Source organism: Astatotilapia calliptera, chromosome 18 (genome assembly GCF_900246225.1).
Source record: "Astatotilapia calliptera chromosome 18, fAstCal1.2, whole genome shotgun sequence".
Lineage (NCBI taxonomy): Eukaryota > Metazoa > Chordata > Actinopteri > Cichliformes > Cichlidae > Astatotilapia > Astatotilapia calliptera.
In genome coordinates, this window is record NC_039319.1 from 15146395 (window position 1) to 15161603 (window position 15209).

At 39.2% G+C, this 15209-nt stretch overlaps 1 protein-coding gene across 1 annotated transcript in view; it reads left to right on the top strand.

Annotated features, from left to right (window-relative positions):
* Positions 1 to 1151: 1151 nt before the first annotated feature.
* Positions 1152 to 15209, top strand: part of pth1r (parathyroid hormone 1 receptor) — a 44199-nt gene continuing 30141 nt past the window's right edge. Inside the window, exon 1 of the mRNA XM_026150317.1 lies at positions 1152 to 2336. Coding sequence (XP_026006102.1) covers positions 2268 to 2336 — 69 coding nt within the window. The 5' untranslated portion in view covers positions 1152 to 2267. The remainder of the gene's footprint in view (positions 2337 to 15209) is intronic.

Below are 15209 nucleotides of genomic sequence, written 5' to 3' on the forward strand. Positions count from 1 at the left end.
GAGGACATCACAGCGGGATTGAAAGACTTCAAAATCAGAAAGTGGAAATTTTCAGTGGGATGGGGACACTTACATAATTTCATTACAGAATGAAATGTGAAGGAAGGAAGGAACAAGGAAGATAGTCAAAACATATATGTGATGTTTGCATGCATTCATGCCTGGTTTGGCATGGCAGTGTCATCATGTGTCATCAGTGTCAATGTGGGTCTCTGTCTCCAGGTGGACAGGAACTACTTTAGTATCTATCACAGAGTCCATAAAGCGCTTGGACATTTGGGATATAAAAGTGACATTATGAAAAACAGAGAGACCAAGGCTCAAAAAACGTACAAAAAACATTTATAGTTCATATTTCAAGTTGTCTAACATTTTGTTCATGTTAAATACCAGTTTTCACTTAATTATAACCGTGAAGACAAAAACTGTTTCCCCCCCTTTAAACAATTTTAAAAGTCAGTAATATAAAACAACTGCAAAGCTGAAAGCTGAGGTTAATCTGAAAGAACGGCGGAAAAAGCGTTCACTCATGTATGATTTCGGACTTTTACACCCAAAGTTACCAAATAAGACCAGGCGGCCTGTATTATATTTGGACACTAAAGGGTTAATCGTCTCTTAACCTGATAATCAGTTATAAACAGGTATTTGATTAGGAACGACTTTGTATATATTATTATCACCATTACAATAATAGTAATAATTATGTCTGCCTGCACGATTAAAATAACAGTGTCACACAAACATATTCGCGAAAAAGCATAAAGTATAAAGTATAGACAAACTGCTATGAGACTGTCCACAAATCCTCTATTATTTCATTTCCAAACAAAAATCTCGATTCGTTAAAAGAAAATTGTGCACGCTCTCCTGCATTATGTCTCAGTAATCCAATCCTACTAGTAGTTGCAACTTTTGAGAGAGTGCAGGGGGAAAAAAGCGGTTTGGCAAAGGCCCTGCGATCTGTTGAATGTGGAGTTTGTTTGAGGGGTGAGAAAATATGTCATTTCGGAGCCGTGGTTTATTCCAACGTAAGAGAGCGCACCAATGAAAAGCTCTTACGCTCCACCCTACCTGCCTCCTTTCCCCCCCCCCCCCCCTCCTCCTCCCCCCTCCTTTTCCATCCACATACTCACTACTGAGCACGACCTGCCTCCTGCCACATCTGGAGACGCTTTCTCAACACGAGGAACTTCAAGTTTTGCGCTTACTCTGCGAACAAACACGCGTTTGCGAATTATCTGTCCGTCAGGGTGAATTTGGGTTTCTCTTGATAGTAAGTAGCCTAAATTATTCAGACCAAGTTGGCGTTTTTCCTCCTTTCTGAAGCTTTTCACATCACCATCGGTAGCTTAAACAGATCCACAGAGTTCCATACATGCCGTTTCTGTCTGTCACGGTGGATAGATTTATAATTCGGCACGGTTTGTGGACATGACAACTGATACACTACCGTTTTGTGCTTTTATTAATTTATAAGAAAAAAAGAAGAAGAAAGAAAAAGACCGGTAACCAGGGGTAGCGAACACGCGTACAGTGATTGAGTTGAAACACGCAAATCAGACACTTCTATTAAAAGTTTGAAATTTCACGCTCCGCTCTTTCACTTGGCTGCCATTTACTGTTAAATGCACAAAGTAGACCCTGTCTGCGATCCTTCTGCTCCACTGCCGCCCTGCACGATAGATCCGTGCGTTGTTGATGGTGACATGAGTCACAGGATTGAAGTTGTGAAATTCAGCAGCGACTGGTGATGGAATGATACGTTTCGGGCTTATTTTTGTACAACGCTGATCTAACGCTTGGAAAAGAATACTGGAATAAGCCGCAAGGCGCACAGCTCCATACTGAAGTGTTTAAGTTAGTCTGAGGGGGAAATTTAAAAGACCTAAAAATACAGCGTCGGTTTCTTCCCTACAAAGAATCATTTGAACTTCCCACCGCAGAGCTAGGGCGACATAAATAGTTCTGACATGTGGATGTAATTTCAGAAGAGGAAAAAAGACAGATGCAGAGAAATAAAGAGAGCAGACTGAGCCGGAGCATATAGTAGATTATAGGAAATTAAATCGAGGGCAAAGCGAGGCGATTACAGAGTTATGATTTCACAAGCCATCATAAGCATCGAGAGGCCAGATGGAGTGAAAAAACACAACTCGTTCCACTTTGAAGAGAGTTAAGTAGATTAAATAATTTCATCCGAGCTCAATCAGCATCTGTCTGAGCCCTGCAAGGACTCTTGGAGGTAGAGTTGCCTCAGGTCAGGGATGGGATCCTCTCTGCTTCTCCGCAATCTGGACTTTCTACTCATCTCTCTACTCAGCGGTTTATGCCTGGTAAGTCATTTCAAAATGAAAATAAAAATGCAATAAGCACATTTACCCTGCCTGATAGACAAGATGCTGCTTTAATGTTGGTAAAGTGTGCACAGATCACTGAGAGGTTGTCAGAGAGATATCTGCATGTGCTGTGTGCCAAGTAAAACTCAAGTACCTCCTTTAGGATGATTATTTTTTGCATCCCATATTGATGAAATCTGCAAAATTCACTCTGATTTCCGCAAAATTTGTCCATTGCTTCTTTTGCAAATCATGATTGAGGAAGAATGTGTTCAGTGTTAAGGAGAGAGTGCGTCCTCCAGGAGAGACTAAGTGCCTCTGTTGTCAAAAGCTTTTTACTCGCATCTGCTCAAAACCTTTAATTGTCTCTGCGCTGGAAGTCAAACTCTTGAAATTGCTGCTTTATCGGACCACATGGCTGTTTTGCCAGATTCAGTGAAAAGAAAACAACACATTTAAGCTGAAATTTCAAGAGAGACGGTTGACTAATGACAGACATATTGTCAGTTCCCTAACAGGATTTAAGAGGTGGACATGGCAGCTAACAAAAAGCAGCTGTGATTAGTGATTACGCTCTTGTTCCATTAAGTGCTTCTTCCCACCCTAACAGTACAATTAGGGTTTGTGTAAGCACACAGTAACCTAGCTGCCCTAAAAGGCAGAGCATTGTGTTTTACTACATCACGTTTCATGCTGTAAGCTCGGAAAAGCTCTGACCCGCATGAGCTGATGCAGCTCGTGCAGTCAAAATGGCTAGAAATTTTCATTCACATCTGCAGCAGCAGCGGCCGAACAACTCGCCCAACACGGTGATCAAGTATTGAGCTTTCAAACGTTGCCACAGTTGTATTTAGAATGTCTGCATACACAGGGACACACACACACAAACACACTGTGCAGGCAGAGCAGCACACGAAGTTGGTTCTGTGTGTTTTGGCTGAGGCTGTTGTGCATTCAACAGGCAGTTCGCCCAGGTTCTGAGGTACAGTGCATTTTCCCAGTGATGTGGTCCATCACTGTACCGCAGGACCTCTAGGCTCATTGGTTTAGATGGCAGAGGAAAACAATTATAACATAGCTGTGTATTTATAGCTGATTCAACACTGAGTCGTTCAAAGGCTCTGTCTGTGAATGGTGTTTACCCGTTTTTAAGTTTGGTGTTTGCTTAGTGTTCCTCTCCACAAAAAAGTATTTATTTTTTTCCAGACTGTAACCAAACGGGATGTAGATGTTCACTGAATCTAAACTAAGAGCGGAAAAATCTGGGTCTGTGTTTGAAGAAAGAATATGAAGGAATATTTTAAAAATTGAGACATGCTGTTTTCAAAATACAGCGTTTTACAACTTTCCCAGAGGCTCTGCGAATCCTCGTATTAAAAATACAAATATCAAAATGTGTACTTGCTATTTTTATCTGAACGAAATTGGCTGATACGGGGACTGACAAGGAATATCTCAATTGTGTTTTACACCGTAGCAGGCAAGCTGTAGTGACAGCTGACAGACAAAGCACTGCCTCATAGAGCCTTTGTTCAGTGTGACTGCCTGCCTCACTTACTCGGTTATTACATTTATTAAGAGGCAGCACTGCTTTCAGGAAAGCTTGGTGAGCGTTTAATTTTTACCTCATGACTGTGTTTTCCCTCTGTGATGACTTGCATGTGTTCGGATCCTAACTGGAAGAACTCAAACTGTAACTGCATCTGCATGACATTGTCAAGGTTTATGTCAGCTCTGGACAGAATCTGACTGTGACGGCTGTCATGTTTAGTATTGCACAAGGCAGTTTTGACTAGTTTCACAAGGTGTGGAAAATATCAGTTGTTGACATTTTTAGCCAAAACTTTTTTCCTTTCGTTTCTTTTTTTTCCTATTTTTTGTGCAGAGAATCAGCAGTTTTCCTTGTGGCTAAAATTCTAGATTAAGTAGTTCAATCAATGTTGTGTTAAACCAGAGACCGCCAATTTCCCTGAGGATATTTTTCAAAGTTATACCGAACTGAACTGACTGATGAAGAACTCTTAAATTCCCCACAGATGAACGACGTCTGTGTTTTTCTCACCAGAGAACAGCTCAATTGATATTCATAGACATGGTTGATCAATTTGAAATCAAGGGATCACGGTTGTGGTCGACAGCCGAATGCATCCAAGAGGAGAGCAGAGCACACAGAAAATACATTTTCATAATAAAGTACCCCTGTGTCATCAGTTAAAAGACTTTAAAGTTACTGATCCCCCCAAAAAAGCAAACAATGAATACCTGAATCCCCCCCCCCCCCCCCTTTTCCCAATAATCATTCAAAGTAGCTTTATCCATCTCTGTTGAATCATCCTCAATAGAGATTCATAACATAGATTAGAGTGGCGGATAATCTCATCCCAATCTGTCACTGGTAATTAGGGGCAGCAGATATCGCCTTACTGATTCAAATGAACTGCTGCTGCATCTGTGAAATAGGCTTTATTATTGAAATTCATTTCTGCACACCCATTTGACTGATCTCAAATATGACTTATGATAATTTTCTCCCACTTGTCTGTGTTTGCGCGAATATATGTGTGTCTGAAGATGCATGAAATGAGCCGTCCTCCTAAATTTATTCCAGAAATGTGCTTTTCACTTAGTCATTAAGAGAAAACTGCTGAAACTACAGACTGTTTGATTGCTGCTTTTAATTCTACTTCATATGCAGCTTCATGCACAGAGTTAGCCTCCAAACTTTCTCAGATAAGAGCCGATCCAGTGTGGTAATTCTATTTATTCACTATGTATTGTTAATTAATAATGAATGCTGATAAATTTATATAGAGACATTATACTAGATAGAGACAATGTTTTTTGCGTGTTTTCACCAACTGTTCATAGTTTGTGTGAGTTATTTCTTCACACTCAGCTTGTCTACATCTATACACTCACTGGCCACTTCATTAGTTACATCTTGCTTGTACTGTAACTGCCTTTTAATTTCACAGCTGCCTCAACAAGGTGCTGAAAACATTTGCTCCATATTGACATGACAGCATCACACAGGTGCTGCAGATTTGTATTTCCTCTCTGCTCTGCTGGATTGAAATCTGGTGACTGTGAAGGGCATGTGATTGCAGTGAACTCACTGTCATGTTCAAGAAACCAATTTGAGATCTGAGTGTTGTGATATGGTGCATTAGCCATCAGAAGATGGATACACTGTGGTCATAAAGGAATGGACATGTTCAGGAATGTTACTCAGGTAGGTTGTGGTGTGTAACCAATGCTTTAATGGTATTGTGTCAGGACAATATTGTCCAATATTGGAGAGGCCATGTGAACAGTAGTCACTAGTTTTCTGTTCCTAGCTGTGGGTGTGGTACCCGGTGTGGTCTTCTGCTGCTTTAGCCCAGATGCATCAAGTTTTGACATGCGCATTTAGAGATGCTCTTCTGTGAACCTTGGTTGTAATGAATGGTTCAGTTACTTTCTATCAGCTCAGGTTTTCCTCTGGTGTCAACAAGGCATTTTTATTGGGAGCACTCGCTGGATATTTTCTCTTTCTCAGGCCGTTCTCTGTAAACTTTAGAGACGGCTGTGCAGGAAAATCCCCCTAGATCAGCAGGTTCTGAAATACTCAGAGCAGCCTGTCAGCCATCAACAACCACGTTCATAGTGACTTTCTTCCCCATTCTTTCGCTCACTTTGAATTTCAGCAGGTTACCTTGGCCATGTTTACATGTCTAAGTGCACTGAGTTGGTGCCGTGTGATTTATGAATATTTGCATTAATGGGCAATTGAACAGGTGTACCTAACAAAGAGGCCAGTGAGTGTATAAATATTTGTCTGCATGTGTGTTTCTCTGCTTATATTACCATCAGTGCACTGAGTGTGATGAAAATGCTGGCCTCACCGGCCACTATTTTATTTCATTTCCTCAGAGAGTTCAAACAGTTTGGATGCGACTTTGATCTCGATGCCTTTTCTGTTTAGCCTCCATTAGGACAGAGAGGGACAACAAAGCCTGTCAGGGCCCATTTACACATGTCAGTGGACACCTCACTGACAACTGTCCACCGCGTGCCAGACTGAAGCCTTTTTATATGGGAAAACCACCTTCCTGTCATATATATATATATATATATATCTTATACTTCATATATTGAATATTTCATGATGAAAGGCTCGCTTGCTTTTTTTTCTTGATGACAAATTTTCAAAGGGCTACTTGAGGGTTAAGATTTGGATTTAGAGTTCGAGCTGGAATGCGGTGTAGATTAGAGCAAGGGGTGTGATTATATAAACACTTAGTTATTGAGGTAGCCCTGACATCTAAAGGCACTGCAGCTCAAGAAAACAAATCCAAATTGAAAAGCACAAGAACATATCATAACTAATTTGCCAACACAGAGGCAGCACTTATAAAATAAAAGGCTTCAATTACAGGAAACACAATGGAAGAGCAAAACATGTTGCAGTGATGTGATGAAATATTGAAGATGTTGTCTTAATTTGCTTGCATGTTATCTTTTTGCTTTTTTAAAATATTTTTTTCTTTGGTTTTTGTTCAAATTGCAGTACAATGAGCTTTCAGGGCCACTGTACAGCATTCTTTTACTCTTTGGATTAGTAGCTAAGGAATACATCATGTCAATAAGTGTCCTCACAAAGATAGGCATGGAAATGTGTGTGTGTTTGATGCACGGCTGGACTTTCTGACCTTTACATTTCCCAAGATGGCGGGGAGAGAAAGTAGGAGGTGTGTCAGCAATGATTAAATAGTGAAGTGAGGTTTTAACATGAAAATTTACTCAACTTTGTTACCCAGTTTCAGTCTACATCTGAATCATGTGATACATGCTTTGTTATCTAACCTTACACACAATGAAGAAATGACTACTGCTTACAACAAAGGGGCTTCTTTAAGCAATCCATTACAGCACTACCGTTATGCTCGAGTTCATCCGTTTTCACTGGGATTTGTGATAAGTTGCTTATTAATTAACCTGCTTAGCACTCAGAAAAATAACCGTAGGAAGTCATTCAGCCTTAACACAGTTTACATCTTACTTTTTCAGTTAGTTTAAACTCAGCAGCTTATGCTTAGTGGAGGGATTTGCTAATTGCTCCTAATCATGAGTGAATCAAAAACTACTGGACAGGCTAAAGGAGGACTGCCAAGCAAGCTATGTGGATCCATTAAAATCCATTTGAGGAAAACAAACAAACAAACAAAACACTAATTAATAATCTAGCACGTGAGTTCACATGAGTTTGTGATGTGCCACCATCTACCACTCAAACACAGAATCTTTTATATTGGATCCACTTTAGCTTGTTCTCTTTATCACTAGAAGTGCAGCTTTGCAGAAAATAACTGCATTTAAAGGCGAGATAAGGAGCCATTTTAAATGGTTGTCACTGAAGTGAGCTCCTAGTGATCATTTAATGCACCTCTCTGAGTTACACCCAATTTCTAACCAGGCACTATTTGTGCTACATGAAATCTCTAAACATCAGTCACTGTGCCTTGTGTGCCCACACCTAACCGAGGTGCTGCACTGTGTGTGCTCTCAGTCTGCCTCTCTGCTTTTGCTTCACTTTCATACCTTTTACAAATTAATACTTGCTTCTGAAATTGCTACCTTTTGTCTGTGGCCACAGGGCAAAATAATATAATCTAGTTAGTGAAAAAGCCCTTAAATGTTTGTTCTAATCAGTGAGTTTAAATGCATTACTTCTCTCTTGGGCATTGGATCTTTGCTATAGAGCAACAGAGTGGGGGAAATAATGGATTTCTTGCTGTTGGAACCTGGTGTTAGTATGGAGCGAGTCACTGTGTGACCAAATAATTTTTCATACATTGATTTTGAATTTAATATACAGTGAGGTGAGCAACAGAGAGTGAGGGAAGGATCAGAATCATCAGCCTCATGAGAGCCACAGGAGGCCAGTTTTTGGTTTCAGTTTTTGGGGCATGTATTCTTACTTTACATTCAATGTTTCACTGCTTTTTTACAGCCTTAAAATGTTTTGCGCACACTCAGCATCATGCTTCTTTGCTTCAAGATGATGAAATCACAAGAACACAGTCTTTATGGTTTTTTCCCCCCTTTTCTTTATATAATGAAAAGGGGGGAAAAGGGGCTTTTATACTTGTGTTGGAGGTATAGTCATGGATGATGCTCTAACCACTGGAAGTATGAGGCTGAGTGGAGATGGCTCAGTGACACTGCACTCTGATTGAGTGGAGTCACTGAAAACACCAAAAATAACACATTTATACCTCAAACAACAGAGAGAATCGTGTAATTGGGGCGATCGTGGCTCAAGAGTTGGGCGTTCGCCTTGTAATCGGAAGGTTGCCGGTTCGAGCCCCGGCTTGAACAGTCTCGGTCGTTGTGTCCATGGGCAAGACACTTCACCCCTTGCCTACTGGTGGTGGTCAGAGGGCCCGGTGGCGCCAGTGTCCGGCAGCCTCGCCTCTGTCAGTGCGCCCCAGGGTGGCTGTGGCTACAATGTAGCTTGCCATCACCTGTGTGTGAATGTGTGTGTGAATGGGTGGATGACCGGATATGTAAAGCGCTTTGGGGTTCTTAGGGACTAGAAAAGCGCTATATAAATACAGGCCATTTACCATTTACCATTAATTGTGCATGATGGACTGAAAAATCAACAGTAGCACATGAAGCTGAAGGACTTAAGAGCGGGTATTCTAGTGCACAGAGGGTATTTATACCCAACTTGGATAGGATATAATTTCTCCATCCTAATAAGATTATGCGGTTGGCAGATCTGAGACATCCTGTTTTGTAATTTGGTTTTTACAGCACGTGTTGTAGATTTAAGCAGTATGGAGGTGTAACCTCAGTAAGCGCTCGTTGCTATATGCGCTTGCTGTCGTCAGTTTGCATGTTTGCCGGAACTTTCGTGCGATCAGCACAAGATTTACCTCACAGAGGCAACTTGTAGTGGGAAAAATAACCTTCACACACATACTCTCCTCACGCTGAGAGTTTTACTCTCAGTAGCTGACACCACCTCCTGAGATAACTGCAGAATAATCTAATTCTTGTAACTTTCTCTCAGGAGTGCATTCATCTGTGTGGCGTATTGACCGATGCATTGCTCGCTTTCAGAGGGCCTGTGAGTCAGACCCATAACGCATGTGTTAATACGCGAGTCTTCAGTTTCACCAGCATGGTAAGGTAACACCATGGCAGTATTTGACTCAGGAAAGGGGTTGTTTTCTTGACTTACCATGACCTCTGCTTTTTTTTTTTCTTAACTTTTCCACTTGAAGAATGCCAGAATATGTGTAACTCAATGCCACTTTTACACCTCAATGAAAAAAGTTACACTTCTCACTGATATTCTTATGATGGTTCCTATGTTCCTATGACTTTAGCACCCACAAAAATATGGTGTTGTAGTGAAAACATTGCATTTTGTTTTATTTATTATTTTTTAAACTCCAGCTTCATTTGTTTAACCATGGCAACTCGTAAAAATCTGCTTCTTTAAACTCAGTGATGCTTCGCTTGATGCTTCTTCAAAAGCAACAGTAGTGAGCAGCAGTTATACAAAGATACTGACGAGAAACCAGCTGGTGATGTCAGTGATGCTTCACCCAATTGCATTTAACAATTTAGCAGAAAAACCTCTAATAATGTTTTTCCTGTGGAGTTTCAGCTGACTAACAGCATCATGCACTGTGGTGATGCTTATCAAAGAGAAGCTGAATCTTTGAAGTACTCTAATTCATTGCGATAGTCTTTTCTCTCGTGTCGGTTTCTGATAAGATTAAGTCTGTGCAAAATTCAAATGCAAACAGTCTTGAGAATGACCAATATGAACATTTTTTTTATTTAAGCATTGGAACTAGAAATTGTTGGACCTAAGACCAACAGTGTATTATAATCTTAACATTGCTAGAAGTCAGGGACACGCTGATTGATTGTCAGCTCTGTGACGAGTTTGAGTCCTATGCAGTCTTTTTTCATCAGTTTCCCGCTGTATCAATATTGTGGTGCAGACTTCTTTGCGGGCAATATGCTTGGAATCCCAGAGCACCTCCGTTGAGTTGACATGTGAAAATTCTCAGCTATGCAGATGCCTTTGCCATTGACCGACAGTTCAGCTCAGCCCTACCCCCACTGTTAGCGAACGGATTGAATTTCAAATATACAGACTCTTCCAGTCTCATTCTGTCCTTTTAAATGCAACAACAAATTAGGTCGGTAGACAGTTCCAAGTCAATTCCTTAATTACTGTGGGCACAGAGAGTAGGATTTCACACGTGATTCAGTTGTTTGCGTAATTTGGAAGCGGTTCAAATTTTGGGTAGGAATACTCCCCTGGCACATGGCTTATGGCTAAGAGGAGGCTGGATTTCTTAAAAGGACCTTTATTAGTTTCATTGCAAAACTCAGGGGCTTATGGGTTTGTAAGTATGCAGTTCACAGCTCCAGATTTTCCAGCAATAAGTAAAAAATCCTTACACTGCAGTACAGGGGGAAATCTCAGCCAATTTAAATTCAGATAACAGTGGGTGGATGGGTTTTTCTCTGTGTTAAGTTGGTGGCATTTAAAGACAAGCCCCTCTCAATGCGGTTAAAAAGTTATAGTTTGAGTCATCACAGATCTCAAGTTTGAGTGCTTCGTATAAGATACTTGTTGGTCGTGGAGAGATTTAATGAATGTTTTCAGACTGACATTTACAAAAAGTACCGTTCATTGTGTAGTGAAGGTCAGACACATGATTAATTTCAAGTTTTGTCACAAATTATTTTGCATGAATTCTTCTTCCAGCATTATAGCTTATTGCTCATTGGTTAAGGTTCACTGTGTCTCTCTTTGCTAGACTGTGATTAATGTGGCCCTATTAATGTAATGAATAGAAATAAAATATTGCAAAAATTAATTACATTTAAAATATTTTTTTTTATATAATTTGGGTTATTTTATTGGTACAGGCAGTTTTTTTATTACAATTATTTGTTGTTTTATTTTGGTGGATTCAGTTACTATTAAATATTTAAAATTGCAAAGACACCAAAAATATTGAATTAGTGCACTGTATGAGTCCCACAGCGGATGATGGTGCATAGTTGGCACTCAGTCATTGAACTGTCTGCATCCATATGTGGACTAACTTCAATGGATGCAATATTTAAAATGTAATCCTTAAACATGTAGCATGGTGTATGATCTCCATATACACTGACTATTATTCAGAGCTTTATTGTTCCATATTCGAAGTGTATTTATACAAAATGTCCTTGTGTGATGTAGCTGTATTCATGGCTACAGAAATGCTATACTATACTTTAAACATGATGCAATGAAGATTTAAAATACATCAAAAATAAATGAAGGTAATAAATTTACCTTCTTTTCATAAAATCATTTCAATTCTATCTCATTTTAAAGAGATATGCACGTGTCCTCTCTCGTGGGAAATTGTGTTTCTTTGTAAAAAAAACAAACAAACAAGCAATTATTTAAGTAAGAAACATATATTTCAACCAGCCATTTTTACAACAAAGAGAAAACAAAATAAACCAACAAGTGTGGCAGTATTGTTTTTGTCGAGGGTAAGGGTTAGTCTCAGTCTTGCATTCAATCATACATACTCCCATACAAGCATTTGGAGTGATAGCTGATTGTATTGAGCTGACCTGATGGGCAAGGAAGGCTGTTTATTATAGTGAGAAATAAATGATGTAGACATTAGGGTCTACATCATTTATTTAGCGTGCTCTTACTCACTGCTTTAAGCTACATTAGCCATTACAAACACAATACACTGACTGAATAACTATCCGATTTTTGACAAGAAAGAAGCATACCTATAATGAATAAGATTTACCCGTTGTTATTGTCTGTCTTTTAGCGGAGTTCAATAGTAAATCAGACGGGTGCTTTTTAAAGATAAAAATGTAAGTTTTAAGGTTTCTGGGGGGGCAATTAAGCTTATCTGATCTGCAATGGAAAATATTGGTTTCAGTTTAGAGCATATGACAGGACAGACGTTGTTTTGTCTGGGATGAATTTGAAAGGGATCGATATCAGCTAGAGAGAAAAACTCTGAAAACAGTATTGATATGCAAAGGATCAGCTGTCCTTTAATTCATCACTGCACTGCAACAGTAGGTGCATTTTAATTCAAAGATGTGAGCCTTTTCCCATTGTGCAACAATTCAAACTTAGTTTAAGGTTCGAAGGTTCAGAACTGGACTGAGTGGCTGTCTCCTTAAAAATAAAGTGGTCAAAAATATATATTTCTTTATGTGCAGCACAGCTGTTGCTTTTATCTCTATTAGCTTATTTTTACTTTCTATTGCTGTTTTCTGGTGAAGTACCAATTTGATATTTAGATTGATTATTGCTCCAATCCTGACTGAAAGAACAGTTTGTCAGTGACAAAATGCTACATGGGGTTGATCTCGTCAGAGTTCAGTTTCGTGCTTACTTTGCAGCAATTAAACCAGCTTTTCTTTGTAAGCTTTTTAAAACATGTGTTCAAGTGAGTTTACACCAATGAAAACCTCGAAGAGTGTCTCTTTCTTGGCCACATGCTTTTACTTTTGTTATTGCCAATCTTCACTTGTGGCTTGTGTGTGACAGGATGACAGAAAAGTGCAGTAATGAGTCTCAGACTGGGCTGTAATGAGTCTAAGTCAAAAAGTTTGGTTAAAAATGTTAATAGATTTTCATTTTTTTATGTATGACCCGTGGACTTTGGCTATTCTAATAGTAAGCACAAATTCAGGGAATTGATATTCTTGGATCTGTTTATTTTTCACATATTCTTTTACAAAGTCAGTAAACTAGCGTTGAAGTCGAGCTCATAACTGAATGATGAGTTTTGTCATTGCAATATATATAAAACACATAACAATGCAGTGAGAATAATATTACAGCAATCCCAAAAGGTTCATTCTGTTCATCTGGACGTAGCGTTTTCAGTTTCTCCCACTGAAAACGCTACGTCCAGATGAACAGAAACAACCATGCAGCAACTAAAAGGTATGTTATAGTTAGCTTTAGGATTCAAACTTAATTGTCATTACACATGTATGAACATGTACAGGATAACGAAATACAGTAGATAAAAGGGCTGCAGGTCGGACTTGAATCCGGGCCGGCTGCTCTCGGCCACGTGCCATATGGTTGGCTGCACATCCAACTAAGCTAAATCTGCACCCATGTTTGTGAGTCTGCTATGGTTCACTTTGGTCCAAGTGATGTTATCAAACAGCGAGTCCTAGGTTATGAGGGGACATCCACATGCTACCAAATTTTCTGTGACCGTAACAACTCGTGTTTACATTAAAATTCAGCTATTAGATAAGTGCCATTCAGTCAGGCTTTAGTGAAGTATCACAAGACCTCCAGCTTCCCATGTTCACAACAGAGTATAATCACCACTTAAAGTAGGAACACATGCAGATGAACAGATAAGCCGACAAAGGACAGGAAGAGAGAGAAAACCTGCAGTCGCACACATACACGCTCAAGCACAAACAGACCTAAAGTAATGCTTTCAAAAGAAAACATATAATTAGACAAATGAAACCATTACTTGACAAAAACTCAGCACCATGACAATCCTGACTTTTTTCTGTTTTGCCACCGACCTTTTATTCACAGTTTCAAGTAATGTTTAGTGAAACAGGAGCGTGGTTCGAAGGCCTCAGCACCATTGGCCTTGTAAGAAAGTGTGGACGGCTCATGCTGACAGGTCAGCTGCAGGCCTCTCAGCTGGAGTACAGCACAAACAGTGTAGCCTGTGTCTGCTTTAATTTTCCCTGCTAAATAAAGTGCATCTTATTCACGTGCATTAATGTTAGTGTTTAAAAAATACATTAAATCCTTAAATGTTTTACTAAAGAGATCCTCTGTATATGTTTATCGCCAATAAGTCCGCAATAAAATATATCTGCATTTCATTTAAAGGTTTTATAGAATCAGAAAACCCATTCAGGCATTTTCTAGTGAAGTTAAAATTTGAGAAATTAGATAAATGTTTTAATGTATTTAGAAAATTCAGGAGTATGAATTACGGCTTTATTGAAAATGCAGTTTGAATTTTATTCAGTCTTTCTTAATAGTTTGTGTTTTTGCTGTATAGGTATTTTTCCTGGAAGCCTTGTCAGTTTTTATTTCAACTCTTACAACTGTATATGCAACACAAGATTATTTTAATTATCATATTGCAGGTCATGAAAATTTACTGCTGTCAGATTTGATTATTATCATTGTATAAATGCAGAAATATGAAAAAATGCACATTATGTAGTCTTGATCTAGAAATAATTCCACTGCATTTAGTGTGGTTACATAGGTGTTAATTACATTCTGAATACGTATTTGATATTGATTGTTATTTTATTAGCGTGGAGTATAATTCTTACACCCTGTGTGGTTCTATTCAATTTGAGAGCATGACTTTTCCTTTGCTTTTGATTTGAAATTATTGACTGCCCTGAAAAGCACTTCAATCAAGGTGACCATCTGCAAGAGGTTCACTCTAAGTGGCCCCCTTCAGCAAATCAGAAGAGTGCAATATTAACAGGCAAAGAGAGACACCTTGGGTGATTAAGCTATGTCCAATTATTCCACAATTTTGGAGCTTTTTATTGGGAAGGCAGTTATGATGAGGGGTCTTATGCAAAAAGTGCCCTTGTCCTAGTTCTTAGCGGGCAGCGGGCCCCTTGGTGTCCCTTTGGTTAACAGTGGAAAGGGGCTGATTGAAGTGCTGTCCTCTATATGTGTTGTCTTTTTGTATTCATCCCCTTCCTCACTAAAATTATAATAATTCATAGTTATTCAAGGTAGACTGTGAAAATTCTAGCATGTCCATAAATTACTTTTAGTCTTATTAAAAGGATAAG